The sequence below is a fragment of the Carassius carassius genome, chromosome 23 (genome assembly GCF_963082965.1).
Source record: "Carassius carassius chromosome 23, fCarCar2.1, whole genome shotgun sequence".
Classification (NCBI taxonomy): Eukaryota; Metazoa; Chordata; class Actinopteri; order Cypriniformes; family Cyprinidae; genus Carassius; species Carassius carassius.
The window spans coordinates 20,594,458-20,613,517 of NC_081777.1; the positions used below are offsets into that span (position 1 = coordinate 20,594,458).

General features: G+C 38.5%; 1 protein-coding gene across 3 annotated transcripts in view; it reads right to left on the reverse strand.

Moving 5' to 3' along the window:
• Positions 1–939: 939 nt before the first annotated feature.
• Positions 940–19,060, reverse strand: part of LOC132101456 (breast cancer anti-estrogen resistance protein 1-like) — a 104,203-nt gene continuing 86,082 nt past the window's right edge. For 2 of the 3 annotated variants that reach the window (XM_059506444.1, XM_059506442.1), the window contains exons 3-7: positions 12,145–12,288; positions 6,200–6,310; positions 3,773–4,987; positions 2,984–3,070; positions 940–2,817 (exon numbers count right to left, since the gene is read on the reverse strand). In XM_059506444.1, coding sequence (XP_059362427.1) covers positions 2,305–2,817; positions 2,984–3,070; positions 3,773–4,987; positions 6,200–6,310; positions 12,145–12,288 — 2,070 coding nt within the window. In that variant the 3' untranslated portion in view covers positions 940–2,304. The remainder of the gene's footprint in view (positions 2,818–2,983; positions 3,071–3,772; positions 4,988–6,199; positions 6,311–12,144; positions 12,289–19,060) is intronic. The other variant, XM_059506445.1, reaches the window with a different exon arrangement.

Consider the following 19,060-nt stretch of genomic DNA (forward strand, 5'->3'; position numbering starts at 1 on the left):
CCTTAATTTGTGAATATTATACATGTTGCATTTTGCATTACTGTGAAGAAAAATCGCTCTTTGAATTTATAGAAAAAAAAATACATTATTTATACAAACAACCCTGTAAACCCTGTAATGAATTAACAGTGGCAGATTTCGATCAATTCCTCCCCGCCTTTCAGCACGTTCTTCAATCCGAACATTCTGCAGACTGAGGACAAGCTGTGTGTTTATAGATAGATTGTTATAATATCTGCATGCGTGCAGTTCTTTTTCATAAATGCAGTTTACAAAATATCATGGGGGAGCAATCGGTTTTCCGTCTCCTGTAAAGCTTTCGCTGCGTTCACCCCTCATCACACCACAGCTGTTCCTTCCAGCAAAGAAAAACAAGCCTTTAACATATAGAAATGTTACTTTTAATATAAAACATATTCATTACAGTGCATGTGGCAAATAGGTTTGCATACTTGAGCCAAAGAAAGAGGGTTATACTAGTAATGCAAACAGTAAAATGTTGTGTTTGGACAGTAAACAGGTATGTGTGTGTGAGAGAGATAAGGATTCAGGAAGACTTTTAGGGCTTATTCAGTACTCAAATGTTATACCTATCTATGCATTAACAGAATAAGTTGCAAAATGCAATAAGTGTTTTTAATAATCACCCCTGACACACTGTATAGATAATGCACATTCAGCTACAGTTTATGCTTCTGTTTCCTTCCTCTTTACAGTAATAATAGACTTTATTTGCAGCTATGGTGTCTTATAAATGCTTCCCCACTATCATACTGGCAGGCAAATGAGTAATCCTACCAGACATGTGATTGGCAAGATGATCAGTATGCATTATCAATGCACATTACATTGACAACCATTTGAACAATATGAAAATGTATTAAATGCATATGTTTTTAATTAACTGGTATCACTAAAAACATGATAAATAGCAAGATGGACAGGAATTTATTTTTTTAATGAAAATATATTAAACATATATTTCCAGTTATGCAATTTACAGTAACATATATGTCAATATCATTCAAATCTTTGAACACAGATTTGAGAACAGATTAACAGTACAACATACATCAGGTCACCATTTGGCTTAAATGCTTCTTTTTTTTATTTATTTTTTTTCAACTGGATAAGGATTTTGACTATATGCACAACAACATGTTGCAGTACTTAAAAAGTTTAATAAGTTTCATTAAACTACTTTTCTGACATATTCTTAAATTTAGAATACAACCAACAAGGAGCAAAACGACAAGGCGAGGGAAGTCCAGACAGGTGGTTCAGGTCTCCATTCAGAAATGGATGCAATTGAGGAAGAGTTTAAAAAAGCTGGTTTTGGATATAGTACATTTATGTACTGTCTATGTTGGATGTGGTGCGATATCGGAGAGAAAAAGGATAAATATGTAATCAGGAACACTCAGGATGTGGCCACAATGCACCTGTCCAGCAGGAAGTGACACTACAGTGGAGGTCAAATGATGCTGAAAGACTAAATATTGGCTCTTCTTAGGGACATAATCAGATCTCAAATAATGACGTGATATGTTTTCAAACTAGCTTAAAACTTGCCAAAGGGGCAAAGCCATGAAAAGGCATTCGAGAGCTTTCAGGCAGGGAATATTAAAGAAATATTTCAATTTCACAAAATGTTCCCAAAGTAGTCCAAAATTGATGTGTTCTCCACCAGTTCTTGATGCTTTGCATTGGTAAATGTGGGTAAATAAGTCCTCTGTACTCTCACAGTAAATGAGAAGAATGTTTTAGGTCTGCCAATTGGCTCACTCCCAGCATGCTTTGTGATCAGCCTCTTCGAACAACAGCAAGAGGATAAACATTAAATGCCATTTTTGCTTCTAACAGGCACAATTCATTAAAAAAACCTCCATTGTTGATCTTCCATGGAAATGGTTGTACTTCTACATACACGATTCAAATTTTAAACACCTTTAGTCAGCATCTCATAATAATAATTATGTTGACAATAATAATAATAATCAGAGCAATAATTACACTTATAGCTATAATAATGCATAATTTCTTAAATCTACTCTTTAGATATTTTCCTTCTTTTTCTCCTCCCTGGTTCAAAAAATTCCTCAACCGCCTGCATTCGCCGCGTTTCATTGTCCCTGACATTTAGCAACTTAAATATTTACAATGATTCATTTACAACCAATGGCTCTGCCCATTAATCATTTTGTCCTTTGGAGATAAAAAGCTCATGGCACAGGGTACATTTGTCCAGTGAGTTGAAAACAGGCTCTGTGCATGGACTGTCCCGGGGCACGTTCACCCCTGCACTCACATGGCCAGTAGCTGATTGAGCGCCATGCGAAACTGCTGGGTGCAGCCCGCCAGCTCCCGCACCCTTTCCGTCATGTCTCTGGCGGCCCCTGGTGAGGGGTACTGCAGGGCCGCCGTTTTGGTGCTGACCACAATGTCTTTGAGCTTTTCGCAAAGTGTGTTGCTGTGCTGGGCCACCCTGGTGCGAACCTCGGAAGACTTGGCTTGCCTGGAGAGCGTGTCTCCAATGAAGACGAGCTTGTGAGCACTGAGGATGACGAATTTGCTGTGGGCGACGAAGATTTTGGGCGGCTGGTTGTTGTTGATGGAGGAGTAGAATGCGTCGATGGCGTTGGTGAGCGTGGTGATGTTGGCCTCACACTGTTCCATGTAAAAGAGCAGCAGCTGCCGGTCGCCCGAGCACAGCTTGCTGCGCGGAGTCTGCGGGTAGTGAGAGGGCGGAGTCCAGCCTGAAATGTCACTGTTGATTGGTCGGGAGACCTCCTGCTCCAGTCGCTCAAACTGCTTTAGCTGTTGGGGACACAAGTGAGTAATACTACTATTGTAAAAAGTGTTACAAATGTTTACTTATTATTTATTCATTTATTTGTTTATTTATATAAAACTCCCTCAAAAATAATATTGTGTCACTTTGTAGAGAGCTCTGTGAATAAAGTGTTATTATAGTCTCATATACCTGTTGCTGTTCCAGTAGAGTCTTATTGTGTTTGATGCTCCCTTTTTCCAACAGCTGTCTTTGGTTCTTTTCAAACTCTTCTTTACCCTTAAATAGAAAAAGAAAATAAATTTAAATAAAGAGTAAAGAGTTTACTATTATGGATAGATGGGTGAACAATTGTAATGCATATTCAAAAATGTATGTAACACCTTCATTTAAGCAAAAGAGTACAAGACCATGTTAAATTATTATTGTGCACAACCAATAATAAAATCACAACCAGCATACATCTTCCCACTGTTGTGTAAATAAAAAAACAAAAGTGAATCCCAACAGACTGAAGATGTCTGTCTAGTCCATCAGGGGGCAGTACAATATCAGTATAAACTCAACACAGCCATTTTCAGTTGTGGAACACATTACAGAAATCAAATGCCCATTCAAACATGCCTTTACAGTTATTACCTACAATTTAAAATATAAAAATTAAAAAATGTGTTTGTCTAAAACAGTGTGGTAGAAATAAACCATAGTCATAGCTTTTACAAATTTTCAAAAAATATAAAATACTATATTATATATAACATTGTTTTCATAATATCAAATTATACAAATTATAATAAAATCAAATAATGATATATACTGAAAAATAATTTGAATAATAATCAATAAAATATATAGATATTAAGTAAATATAAATAATATACTCTGGGGTCTTTTTGCACAGCAAGAGCAATCCTTAAGCATACCGAATGCTCAAAAAAGGAAACAATTGAATGTTTTGCAATGATTTTACAGGTAGCGTACCTGTAAATGAACATAGTCGTAATCCTCCATCCACCCCTCCTCTGTCGTCTCGCACGGCCTGTCTGGAGTCTCTTCCTCAGCTGAGAATTTGGGAGGAGAGGGTAATGGACGGGACTGGATGTTGGCCCGTTCAGGTGTGCCTGACTGATATGCTGAGATGTTGTTGTTGGTCAGCTGACCCAGAACGTCACCAGTATGCGGAACGGGTGGCAGCGGCAGTTGCTGCTGTTTGTTTGTCCGTTTGAAGAGCAAAGATGCATTGCCATGGAGGAACGATGCTAACTGCTTGGTGTCATCAGGCACGCCTCGGGCACACATGACCAGCCGGTCTAGGTCGTCCCCACCGGTGCCTGTAGAAGGTGCCATCAGAGCCACAGGGGACCAGCCCAAGGAGTCCAGCGCCTGACTGTACCTCACCAGACCTTGGAAGGCCTCCTCCATCTTCTGCACCTGCTTGCTGAGCTTGGTCTGCAGTGTGCGGTCGGTGGCCTGGGTGGCGTTGGCCACGGCTCCTCTAGCGAACTCCAGCAGGTCCCTGACAGCCACACGAATGCGGTCCACGGCCTGTCGGATGCCAGGGAGATTGGACTCCATTTGAGTAGAGCTGCGCCAGTTCCCACTGATGAATGACATGAGGAGGGACACGGAGCTCTCCACAGCCTGTTGATGACGGGACAGCCGCTCCATGGCCTGGTCTAGATCCAGAAGCAGCAGGCGGCCAGGACCAGAAGAATCCCGCACTGGCACCATGTCCAGAGAAGATGTTGAGAGGTTACTGCGGGTGCTTCCCGTGCTGGACGCTGACAGGCGTTTAAAGCTCACAGTGAGCTCCTCGGTGGCCGCTGCGTCACGCACCACCTGCGGAGGCACATCATACACATAATCCCCCGATTCTTCACCTGCTGGTCGCTCTCGGGGGAAGTCATACACATCTGCAGGGTGGTGGTCCTGTGGGCCGCCCTTTCGCAGGCTGGCAGGGATGTCATAGATCTCCTGGCCTTCAGGCTGTCGTTTTCCTATGAGCTGAGGTGGAGGAACATCGTAGACGTCCTCTGGTATAGGAGACTCAGGACCGCCTGGGATCTGAGACAGATAGGCCTGGTTCTGATTCTCCAGACTCTTCATCTTGGCAAAGTGAGGAGGAACGTCGTATGTTTCCTCCCTGAATGGACCATCTGGAACATCTTTGCTGACAGATGGAGGAATGTCATATACCTGTAAAGAGGAATAATGTGTTTACCAAAACTAGCCTTGTATAATCATAACTGAACTCATTAGGGTTTTACGGCTATTAAAATTCTGGCCAAATTCTGATAAGCTGATCAACAGTCAATCATTTTAAATGTTAAAGTGAATTTAGGCATCACAGCATTATAATGTTTACTAAATATTAAAAATGGATATGCATTTAGAAATTTGCTTAAGTCATTTAACAGTGTAATTAAATAATTGGTGTTTTTAAAAATCAACTTAAACAAAGCTCTAGACATGTTATCTAAATATAAAAATAGAGGAAATGAAAAAGAACAATGTCTAAAATTGAATGATAACCAAGAGACTTCTTTCTTTTTTTCCCGTCTTCTTAAAATCTATATACATTTATAACACTGTACTTAGTTTTTTATGACCTTGGTATTAAAATACAGGAAACTAGATAATGCTGAATGTAGCAGATTTGACATCTTTATCACTACTGACCAATATAATCAATCCCTCAATACAATTTTCACTTTAGTAAAGTCATATAAATACTTTTGTGGGCTTTTCATTGCAATTGGAGCAGACGGGAACACAAAAACATATATTTGTTGAAGTTTCCCTTCACCATTACAGAAGTTTACCAAACTATAATGACTTCTGCTTCTGAAAACCCCTTAGATGAGAAAAGGGTCCATATGGAACCCAAATATTCTGCACTCCCTGAATTAATTTAAAAGTTGTACACACTTAGGATTTACTAAATGAACACAGTTTGAATGTGTTCCAATGTTTTTTTAATGTTTTTTGGAACAGCTCACATACACTCTCTACCACCTGGCAGATGTCACTGAAAAAAGTGTCCTGTGTGACTGACTAGCTGATCAGAAATTCTTTCTGCATGTGAATCATTTTACACTGTAAGGTTTGCTGTCATTGGGTTGGTTGAGATGTCATTAGTGGGCAGGGTTTTGGAGGAGTGGCATGTGTTTGTAGCAGGCGGTCTAATTCAGTTGCCAAGTCTGGCTAAAGGTAGCAAAATGACTGAAATATACTAGAATATACTATAACGATACTATTCTGAATGCATTTTGTCAATATAAGACCATTAGTGGTGTTCTGTTTCAGGAAAAATAGATCTCTTTAACCCCCATTAATGTGTAGATCAAAGGTGTACATAAAACCAGAGTGTAATTGATTTGTGTCAGTCTGACAAGAACATAGTATTACCGCTTGTTGGTAGTGCAGCTGGCTCTTGTCCACACTAGGTGGAGTGTCATAGATCTCCTGACCATCTCTACTGGGTGGGCCTTTCATAGCCATGGGAGGAGTATCATAAACCTGGGATCCAGAGAGAGGAACAGGGTCAAAAAGACACATACAACTCATTTGCTAGTTTAAATAATGAAAATAAATACAAATTCAAGACATAGATCTGTGGTTATAAGTAGATCAGCCCTGACCAGAAATGTACATTAGTTGAAAGGAATCTAATAGGGAGGGGCTGTGCATTTGTCTTTGTCTGTTTCTGTCATTTATTTTACATCCCCTGATTCCTTTATACTTTCTCCTGCATACTTTGTCCTTTTTTGTCTTTTTCTCCCTTTTCCTTCCATCCGTTGTATTTTGTGCATGTTGGAGCAGAATTGGGATTGAGGCAGTTGGATGAATGGGGGTCGGAGGGAACACAGGTACATCCGGGGACACACTCCCATGTGGAGAGATTACAGGAGCACGGCCTCAGACAGGAACAGCTGGAGGAAATCAGCAGTGCTGCAGAGATGCTGACCTCAACCTTCACCCACAATCTCTCTCTCTCTTTGCTACCTGTCCAGTGGCTCTGTGGTCAGGATGTAATTTTGAACGTGTGATAGGAAAGGAGATTTTGTGTGTGTGTGTGTGTGTGTGTGTGTGTGTGGAGAGCCTTTAGCGGAGCTATGCAGAGCTACTAAATCCTTCCATGTCTTCATAAAAAATGACCAATTTAACACAAGAACAAAGATTACATTGTGTGAAATACTATAAAAGTCACCAGCTATGTTGTCCTATGGCAAGCTACTCTGGACTGTCATTATTTTAGTGATTCAAGTCACTGTAACATACACTACTGTACAAAAGTGTTAATGTTTTTGATGTCGTATATGTACACCAAGGCTAAAAAAAAAAAAAATATATATATATATATATATATATATATATATATATATATATATATATATATATATATATATATATATACAACCCGAATTCCGGAAAAGTTGGGACGTTTTTTAAATTTTAATAAAATGAAAACAAAAAGACTTTCAAATCACATGAGCCAATATTTTATTCACAATAGAACATAGATAACATAGCAAATGTTTAAACTGAGAAAGTTTACAATTTTATGCACAAAATGAGCTCATTTCAATTTTGATTTCTGCTACAGGTCTCAAAATAGTTGGGACGGGGCATGTTTACCATGGTGTAGCATCTCCTTTTCTTTTCAAAACAGTTTGAAGACGTCTGGGCATTGAGGCTATGAGTTGCTGGAGTTTTGCTGTTGGAATTTGGTCCCATTCTTGCCTTATATAGATTTCCAGCTGCTGAAGAGTTCGTGGTCGTCTTTGACGTATTTTTCGTTTAATGATGCGCCAAATGTTCTCTATAGGTGAAAGATCTGGACTGCAGGCAGGCCAGGTTAGCACCCGGACTCTTTTACGACGAAGCCATGCTGTTGTTATAGCTGCAGTATGTGATTTTGCATTGTCCTGCTGAAATAAACAAGGCCTTCCCTGAAATAGACGTTGTTTGGAGGGAAGCATATGTTGCTCTAAAACCTTTATATACCTTTCAGCATTCACAGAGCCTTCCAAAACATGCAAGCTGCCCATACCGTATGCACTTATGCACCCCCATACCATCAGAGATGCTGGCTTTTGAACTGAATGCTGATAACATGCTGGAAGGTCTCCCTCCTCTTTAGCCCGGAGGACACGGCGTCCGTGATTTCCAACAAGAATGTCAAATTTGGACTCGTCTGACCATAAAACACTATTCCACTTTGAAATAGTCCATTTTAAATGAGCCTTGGCCCACAGGACAAGACGGCGCTTCTGGACCATGTTCATATATGGCTTCCTTTTTGCATGATAGAGCTTTAGTTGGCATCTGCTGATGGCACGGCGGATTGTGTTTACCGACAGTGGTTTCTGAAAGTATTCCTGGGCCCATTTAGTAATGTCATTGACACAATCATGCCGATGAGTGATGCAGTGTCGTCTGAGAGCCCGAAGACCACGGGCATCCAATAAAGGTCTCCGGCCTTGTCCCTTACGCACAGAGATTTCTCCAGTTTCTCTGAATCTTTTGATGATGTTATGCACTGTAGATGATGAGATTTGCAAAGCCTTTGCAATTTGACACTGAGGAACATTGTTTTTAAAGTTTTCCACAATTTTTTTACGCAGTCTTTCACAGATTGGAGAGCCTCTGCCCATCTTTACTTCTGAGAGACTTTGCTTCTCTAAGACAAAGCTTTTATAGCTAATCATGTTACAGACCTGATATCAATTAACTTAATTAATCACTAGATGTTCTCCCAGCTGAATCTTTTCAAAACTGCTTGCTTTTTTAGCCATTTGTTGCCCCCGTGCCAACTATTTTGAGACCTGTAGCAGGCATTAAATTTTAAATGAGCTAATTAAGTGGATAAAAGTGTAAAATTTCTCAGTTTAAACATTTGCTACGTTATCTATGTTCTATTGTGAATAAAATATTGGCTTATGTGATTTGAAATTCCTTTAGTTTTCATTTTATTAAAATTTAAAAAACGTCCCAACTTTTCCGGAATTCGGGTTGTATATATATATATATATATTATTATTATTATTATTATTTTTATTTTTTAAGAAATAATAAAAATGTGAATTATAATTGTGATTTAAAAGAACTGTTTCATTTTTATTTGAATATATTTTTACATTTGTTATGGCAAATCTGAATTTTCAACACTCTAGTCGTAAGTGTACATGATCCTTCAGCTGAACTGCTGAATATTTTTGTGGAAACTGTGATAATAGTATAGTAATAGTATAATAGTATATTAAAAAAATCTAAATAACCCCAAACATTTGAATGATAGTATAATATATGTATTTCACTAAGACATATATCCACATACATTTATTTATCTATCTACATATATGATGATTATCTTCATTTTATGTTTAGGTATGACAAATCTACCCCAGGTATAGTATAACCTCACCACATTTACTCACCACATCATATACTTTCATAGTTTATATATCTAAAAAATGTTTGCAATTAGAGACTAACCCTACCCACCAAGGCACCGTTTTTAGATTAATGTAAAAATGAATGTATATATTTTATTTATGGAACATATTTCCAGTTGAGGGCGCCCCCAGATGTATAATTAGGTAACTCCCCCCCCCCCCCCCACACACACACACACACACAGAGCTATGCATGCACCCAACACTACAACAACAAATTTGACTTGAGTTTCAAGACATGCTATAAATGAAGTGTGACTTCCTGTCTTTGATGACTGATATAAATATCAAATAATGCGTGCAGCTCAACTGGTACAAACAAGAAAAAATAACCACACACACACACACGCACATACACACAAAGGCTCACCATGCTCGAATGTTAGTAAAGGATTAAACCCAATAAAGTCTTATAGTGCTAGCAGTAAAAGTGTGATTTTTCCACTACTGCATCTGATATGGGTGAAATCAGGTCAAAGGAATTTGGATTAAGCTGAAGTCTAATCTTGTCTGAGATAGAGTTCGTGTCACACACACATAAGGACTGGTAAATTTCAATAGTACATTTTCAGTTTAATACTTATGCATTAATAATTTAAACCAGTCGTTCACAAACTGACCTCTAATGATTGTAATGGCAGAAATGTATATTATAACAAATGCAGCTGTTAGACAGACTTTCTGTTGTCATACAGTACAAGACATTATTTTATGGACAAATAAAATGTCACATTTCAAGCATTATATACCACTCCATCTGCATTTATTACTCCCCTGAGCTCCTGATGATTCTACAGAAATGCATGTTATATACAGTACAAAGTGAAAATGTTAAATTTTGCATTTAAATATTAGAGTTAAAAATCGTATTACTTGTCTAAGATCAAGATGCTATGCCACTCTCAAACATCCACTGATTTAAACTATTTACACCTCGAATAACAATCACAAATTCAATCCTAAAGAATCCTGATATATGCCTTTTATATGTTCTGGAGACTTCTGAAGTCATGTCTACTCCACACTTCTATCAATACTGCACCAATCGCACACATACACACACATCCTTACACAAACACCATTATCATTTATAATGCTGGCTAAACAATGGCTCTCAATCTGTCGTGCGCCCCCAGGAGAGCCTGCAAGGCGGGACAACCCATGAATACCAAAACCTCTCATTGAGCATCCAGCAGCCGCTGTGCCAGCTCCATTTGATAAAACGTCCATGGTTTTTTCCTCTGTATCGCTCTAATCTGAGAGACGCCGATTTGTTACAATGACATTTGGAGCGATTTTGAGGTGGAAGTGGTTTGGCTTGCAGCATTTTTGGTCGGTATGAAAAACTGAGTGAGAAAATTGAGTGAATTTACTAAACAGTTGCTGCACAGGCTTTTTTTTTTTTTTTGCATAAAAACCTGCATTTTATTTACTAACCTTTAATGAACTAGATTAAGGAGATGCTAAACATTCTGGTACAGAGCTGTGTCATTAAATCGTGAATAAATTAAATGCCTCATTCTTTACCCTATGCTTTAATACATAACATCCTCCATCACTAAACATTCTAAAAATCAGCCTACAAAATGAAAAACAGTTTTCACTGTATTTACTTTTCCGTGTTTGGGTCATTACTTACGCAATTTGCTGGATTCAATAAATGAGATTAGTGAATTAGATGATTCTATTATTAGTGAATGTTATGTCATTTGTGTTTGTACACTTGTACTGGAATACTGTTGTGTGTTGTGCACAAAAAAACTGACAAAGTGATATCGATGCCTCGATTCATCTGTCCTGTTTAGTCCCCTCCTCTGTCATTTACAGCATGTGCTTGGGTCTCTGTTTCTCTCATTCTCTCTGTATGGCTGTGCTAAAGGCTGTGTGTGTGTTGGAATTGCGAGGTCTGGGTATTTGTGGCCTTTGCCGTGAGCCAGGCTTTGTCTGTCTCTCTCTACTCTAGTGTGTGTGTGTTTGCGTGCTGCAGTGTGCTGCACTGAAGGACTGATCTCGCTGACAACACATTCCCTCTCATATACACACAATGCACACATGTGTGCACACACAGCAGTCTCAGGATATTCTGCTTCACACACACATACAATGCTGACCTTCTTTTTGAAATGCCTCCAGACACTGAAATATCTACTTCCACTGCAAGTAATGCATGACCTCATCTAAAAATAGGCATGCAATCATCGAGCCAACAGGAATATAAGGATGTAGGAATAAAGAGACGAAGAAAGGAAGAAAAGGCTGGTGAAAATGAATGAAAGATGGAGAAAAGTAAGACAGAGGATGAAAGCAAGAACAAATGAAAGTGAAAGAGAAAAAGAAAGTGTGCAAAGAAAAACAAAAAACCATAAAATTAAATAAATAAAAAATAAGCAAAAGGAAGTGTGAAAGAAAGCAAAATAAAGTGAAAAAATTCCTGAAAAGTGAAGTTAAAATCAAGGAAAGAACAAAAACAAAGCAAAGGAAAGCAAAATAGGGAAATAAATAAAAAGTGAGAAAACAAAAGCAAGATAAAGCAAAAGAAAGAAAAAGGAAAAACAAGCAAAAGAAAAAAGCATTTACATAGAGTAAAATAATTCAAGAAATTAAGAAGGTAAGAGTGAACTCATTTGGTTGTATTTTTAATCAATGTGGAGGTTTTTCACCAGTCTCAGAGTGTGTAATGATCATCTATTACGAACACACACACACACACACACACTGCAGACATCTGAGATACACTTAAAGACTATTATCATCAGTTACTGGCTTATCCACAAATTACTACATATCAAATAACCTATAATGTAACGATCTTCACTTGGACATTAAAGTGCATATGAAATTCAACACAGTGACATAATCAATGCACACATGCATCTGTTCAGATGAATCATTTACCTGTTGATTGTACTGGGTGCGGGTGGGCGGCACGTCATAGATATCCTGGGTGGGTGGGAGGTGTCTGGGGACGTCGTACTCATCCTGTTCATTTTTCCCTGTGTCATATACATACACTTGACCAACCCGCGTGGGAACGACCACCTGAGAGAGAGAAAGAGGAAAACAACTGCATGAGAGTGTGAATGAATGGCCATTCATAACAGGTTAACACACACACTACAACAAATCTGGGGTCTCAGAGGTCACTGTGGGAACAGGGGCCATCCTTTTGTCTGTCTGTTTACCTTCTGTCTTAGGCTTTGAGGACTGTGTCGACTGTGTGAGCCTGGGAAATGAAAACAAGCTACGACCCCATATTTGTACAACGCCTGAGACAGAATAGCAATCACAACACACACTCAGATGAGCTGTTCAGCATGTGGAACTCCTTCACAAGGACTGTGACATAACGCATACTCACAGAATACTGTGTGAAATTTGGGATGCAAGACATATTGGTACCATATCATATATTTATTTGTCATTTCCTCTATTTTTACATTTAGATCAGCAAAATTTCTGCAATATTTCATTAAAAAATGTCCATTATCTATTATCAGTAGTGTTGCTCACACAGAAATTACTTTCAAACTAAGCAGCTCTCTGCTGGTCAACATTAACATGACCAACTTGAACCATGTGCGAAAGCCGCGTTCTTTCACCCTCACTTAAAACTGTGTAGATTTTTACTGAAATGACTGGATTTTGACAATGGAAATTCATTCAACGCACCTTAACAGTTGACAGCTGACAGTCCAAAACAGTTCTAAACAAATATATCAGTGGATTTTGATGTGAGAGGACAACAAGTGCTGGATTTTTTTCATTGGATGAAGCCTTATTATAGATTATGGACTCGTATTGTGGCTAGAAACAATAGTTTAAAGTTACAATGCCTTATTGATGGATTTTCTTTGATAAACATGCAGTTTTCACTTCACAAGACATGAATTGATGGATTGAAGTCATGTGGATTATTGTGATGTTTTTCTTAGTTGTTTGGACTCTCATTCTGACGGCACCCATTCACTGCAGAGGATCCATTGTCAAGCAAGTGATGTAATGCTAAATTTCAATAAATCGATTCTGATGAAGAAACAAACTCATCTACTTTTCGAATAGCCTGAGGGTGACTACATTTTCAGTAAACATACATTTTTGGATAAACTATTCCTTTAAAAAGACTAATAATCTAATTTAGTGTTTTGTTTTTCAGTTATTAAGACAAAATAGTAAAGATTTGAATATGGCGCATCTCTACATTTTATAAAAAAAGGGTTAGGTCTGGCTCTAAGTGAATTTAATACGGTCAAAGGATTTTGTTCAGCATGAAGCAGAGCAAAATCACCGTAACACATTGCCTCAAGAGGTTTAGTGCTTTAGTATGTTAGTAATGCACTCTGCCCCTCTGTGAAGTATTCACTCCTCAATATTAAACATGTATGGACGGGCAGCATTGGTTTGTGTGCACTGGTGAGGTGTGTTCTCTAATGATCTAAGTGGAGTGAGCTTTATGTAGTTTCATGATTCCCCGAAGGCCAGTTAAACATGATTGCTGGCCTTCACTCATAACACGAGTTAATGAGATTACTTGCACTTTCATTCTTGCTCTCTTTCTCCCTTTATCAGTTCACACCAGCCAGTCTGGTAGGCACTTCCTGCATACTAAACAACAAATACACACATGCATCATACAGACACAGGTTTGCAGAAGTCACTCATTAATCCCTGTACAGGGTTAAATCTTATTTGGCCAGATCATAAAGCAAATATTTAGGAACACAAAGTTTGTTTTATGATTTGTTTTTATGACAATTAAGTATATTTCCCCCTCAAATTATAATTGTTGTAATGGGGAAAACAATCACATTCTCATTAATGTAATGTGGAGATAAAAAAAATATATATATTCAATTGGTGTCTAGATCTTAGTAAAAAAAAAAAAAAAATTTTTTTTAATTAAATAAAAAATATTGGTTGCACTTTATTTTACAGTACGTGTACTAACATGTACTTATAGTGTACTTACAGTGTATTTATCTAAGAAAGTTCTGATAATACAAGGTAACTACATGGGGTAGGGTTAGGCTTAGGGGTAGGTTCAGGGTTAGTACCTAGTTATTACATAGTTATTGTAATTACTATAATAAGTACCTAGTATGTACATGAGAAACAGGACTGTAAAATAAAGTGCTACCAAAATATTTACTGTATTAAAAATGAGAATAAAATGATTAATTAAATTTAAACATCAAAAATAATAATTGTTTTCTTTATGTAATGAAAATACAAAGGACAAATTTACTTAATTTACATGAAAATGGAAAACTAAAATCTATGGTTCTACAAATACGGTTCATTTTTCTGAAAAATATAATTTCTAGATATGGAAGCGTCTTCACTTATTGTCAGGGAGGGCAAAGCAGTTCTGATTAACCACACAGACTCAATGAAGCTTTTCTTTGTGAGGTGTTCATGCTTTGTTAGATTAAATCTAGTGATTAAATCTAGTGACTATGGTAACCAGGCACGAGCGACGACAAGACGAGCACAAAGGAAAGCCCAAGTGCACACATGTAAAATGCATTCAAAAGAACTGTACTGTCTACCTGACACTGCAGGGTTGCTTGTCACGTATAGAAAGTGCAACATAAATAAAAGAAAGAAGACAGTAGGCTAATGAAAATCTCAGAGATCTTGTATTAATATTTACTCTTCCACTCACACAGCCTGTCACTTTAGATGTGACAGCCCTGCTAACCATCCAATTAAGCCGTTCTCATTAAAGAAAGCTGGCAATCTGTCACTGTTAATTCTCATCTTTCTCACTCTCTCTCTTCACCTGTTTCACCCCTCTGCCTGATTCTTGCCCTTTTTTTCCAAATGGCAGATGATAAATTCCTTGGGATTTTTTGTAAGTGAGGTAAAAGCATGTTATTGCTGTGATTTATTGGAGAAACCCTGTGACCCGTTGACCACCCCGCTTCTACCTCCAGAACATCCACACACTCATGACCTCCCTCTCTCTCTCTGACACTGCTGTGTTAAATGGCCACATTCTCCACGGTGCTGTACACACTTTCACACATATTAAGACTGAACTGCAGGTGTTTCATCTGACACATCCACACGTACACAACCTCCGGTGTCATCACACTCTGCATTTTCACTTAGCTTCACTCACAAAATGGTGAATTTATGAATGTATATACGTGTGTATCCATCTAGACATTGATTTATCTAGTTTAGTCAGTATCTGCCTAACCATACATCCATTTAGGGGTGTATACTGTAAAAAAAACTGAATAATCAAAGTAAAACACTGTATGAAAGAAATAATCTATCTGTCTATGTAGTAGGCAAAATCTACACCAATACACCATTCCAACCATGCAAAAATATTCCACACACTAAGAGCTATGATTTGAAACACATTTACTGACTGTATATATCACTGTAGAGCATCCATAGAATAACATTGTTTTTGTTTACAGGTCAGAGACTATATATACAATCAACACTGTCCACAATGTGGTTTTTTAGCACTGCACACCCTGCGTTTTATTTCACTGCCCTCTCAGACCTGTGTTTAGCCTTAAGTAATAGTCACTCCATCCCACTGAGAGCCTCTGAAGAGCTGGCTGTAATGAACATCGATCAATAATGTGAATTATCAATGAGCGCTACTCTGAGGAGCGGAGATGGCACATATGGTGGACTGCCATCTTCTAGCCCTCATCAATATAGCTGAAAGGGTCTGGTCATACAGAGTGGGTGGGTCCAGGCCTCCAGCTGTCACAACAATCTATGGGGGGTGGGGTGAAGTGCCTGTAATGATGATGTCACAAAGAGACAAACACTCCCTGGTGTGGACGGAAACAATAGGGGAGTGGTGACCGTCTGACTGCGTTGCCCCACGCAATGACAGCTGGCCAAGAGTCACAATCACAGCAGCTACACGGCCATTAGGTTCAGCCCTGAAGAGAGGGACAGATTGCAAAGGCTGCTTTACAAAACCCCCCGTACCCCCTGCTGCATCGACGAGCTGTGACCTCCTTACCCCAAGTTGACACAATGACACATGCCACCACTCTAAAGAGTGCAGCCAAGGTCTGCTGAAGACATTCCAACCAGACCTGGCTCCTTGGACCATGGATCTTGCTAATTTTAATCGCCGCCTGCATCCGAACATCTGAAGCTGAATTCTTGGAGAGGGCTATTCTCGTATTATTTTCAAAGCTTTCGAAATGTAATATATTTCATTTACTTCTTTTTCTTTCAGACTTCCAAATCTTGGAGGTCAGAAGTCACAGTGCATTTCCTCAACTCACGACAACAAGAATAATTATTTTAATTTAATATCGCCAAACAGAAAATGCAAAATGGCTGTAAATGGAATAATCTGATAAACACAATTCCAGCCCGTCTCACATTCCACGCAAGCCATTCATTTTAGTTCTACTCTTCAAAAGAGTTCTCTATCCTTTTCTAAAACACATTCACGGATTCAAGGTTGCAATAGTTTAGTAAAGTTAGATTTAGCAAATTTAAGCTTGGCGCTGATTCAATGCAGTGCCATGAATAACTTCATCCAGAGGCCTGGAACATAATGAGGGGTCAAAGTCCAAACACTGAAGGGCTTCCACATACCTTTACATAGACTCTTTCTCTATATAAGTGGCCTGAATTTCCCCTGTAGCCCCCTACCACTGTTCTTGCCTTGGCCATCTGTGAAGCAAGCTGTCCTCTTCACCGTGTGCGAAGAAGGGCAAGTCAGGGTTGTGTGTGTGTTGGCATGATGTACTATTCAGTTTAACCCTCATTTTCCACTAGTCTTGGTATTTACTTACCAGTTTATTTTGGATGTATGTCAGTTCCAAAAGCAAACATTTGGTGAGCATTCTGTATGGGATTTTGAATATATATTGAAGGAATATTCCAGGTTCAATAGTTTGAATGACACCATTTGGTGTGATTACAACAAAAAATAATCTAGACTTGTTTAGATTTCTTTAAAATGAAACAAAAAGGGTGTTTACAGAAAGCCACTTGGAAGTTAACAGTTGCCATTTGACGCAGAAATCTGACGCTTATAATTTTATAAAAGCACTTACTGAACATTGAATTCTACTGTTAAAATGTGTTTAATTAATTAAATCTGTTAAAATAATTAATTTTACAATTTGTTCAGGGCTTATGCAATATAAATACAGGACTATTTTCTATCTATTTTTTCATTCTCAAAACTACACATATTGTTTACATCTTATGGCTATACTATTGCAACTGATTGAAAATAACTGAAATTGGGCATTTCAACATTTACAGATAAGCACTGTTCACTTCCAATGGCAGTTCCTCAGTGTGGCCCAGATTTTTGCTGTTTTTAAAGAAAAGAAGGGACAAGTGCAATTTATTGAAGGACGTTTGTAATAATGCCTTTAACTAGAGGTGCTGTCATGGTGGACAGTGGTCCACACATGCCCTAGTGAAAGATGTCCATCACTGGGATGAGGTGTCTCTAGGCTACAGCTGTGGGCTTGTAAGCACGGGCTGTGGATAGCTCAGCTGGGCTCTGTGACTTGGTGTGATGTGGGTGCCAGTGGCGCATCATCTGGACCACTGACACACACATACATGCTATCCCACAGAGAACTGCCTCCCTTGGGCACATTTGCAGATGTACTGGACAATTTTTTGCCCGAGTTGGGTTTGAAAGTCCACTTTTGAGTTTTATGTAAACCTGAGTGAGTTAAAGCTAGACTTTGGTTGCTTTTAAGTTTTTTAGTGGAGAGTTTAATGTGGGAATCTCTCAAAGTAGTGAACTTCACTTCAGCTCTGAAAAAAAAAACCATGAAAATATGTTGCAAAATTATACTGTTTAGTGTATTATATAGTTTAGATCAATAATGAGGAAAGGGTTCCCTTGCTGCAAAAACTTACTTCAGTAGGAAATACTTTGCAAAACATATACATCAAATTGGACCTGTTAAAACTCAAAACTTAAAAGGGGTGAACCAGATTAGCAGCTTTATCCCTGAAACATAAACAGCCATTGCAGCAAAACGCGAAAAACCCATATGAAACAGAAAGCAGGGTAGTGGTATGGCTTTATAACCTATATATCCATCCTCATCCTCTGCTGTGGAATTAATATGTGGCTAATTAGCTCAGATTAGATCTCCAGTAACAGCCCCCAAAAGCCCTCTGACACATGGCCCACATTGCTGCTGGGCGTGAAACGTCCATTTAAGATATGTTTTAACCATCATTTATTAGTGCTACTTGCTAAGACACTACAAAACAATCCCTTACATGTAAACCTCCTAGCAACTATGCAAAACACCTCTTTTTCCATTCATTTTTCACAAATAATTTACCTGTGGTATGCATGAGTGGCATTTATTCAAACCAGCTCAGCATATTGTGTTCCTATCTTTCTGTTGTTGCATTTCCTTTCTCGGTTTCATATCGCAGCTCTTCCTTTTCTTTTCTCTCATTTCTTTCCAATGCTGGTTGCAAAAGCGCATATAACTGAGACAGCATATATGCAGTCCTCCATACACTCACATACACACACACACACACACACACACACACACACACACACACTTCCTCTCCTCCTACTCTCCTGGCAACACAACACTCAGGTCTGTCCACAGCACCTATTAATAAGACTGAGATGAGTGTGTCTCCTCGGAGACCACACCATCCCTGTGGCCAGTGATCAAAGGTTAGTCCCTTTTCGAGACCACTGTGTGTGTTTGAGGAAGTAAAAGACGCTGAAAAGAGATATCATTCAGGATATTTAGCCATGAAAGTGTATTTAAAGGGACCGTTCAGCCAAAAAAAATCTCTCATCATTTACAAACCC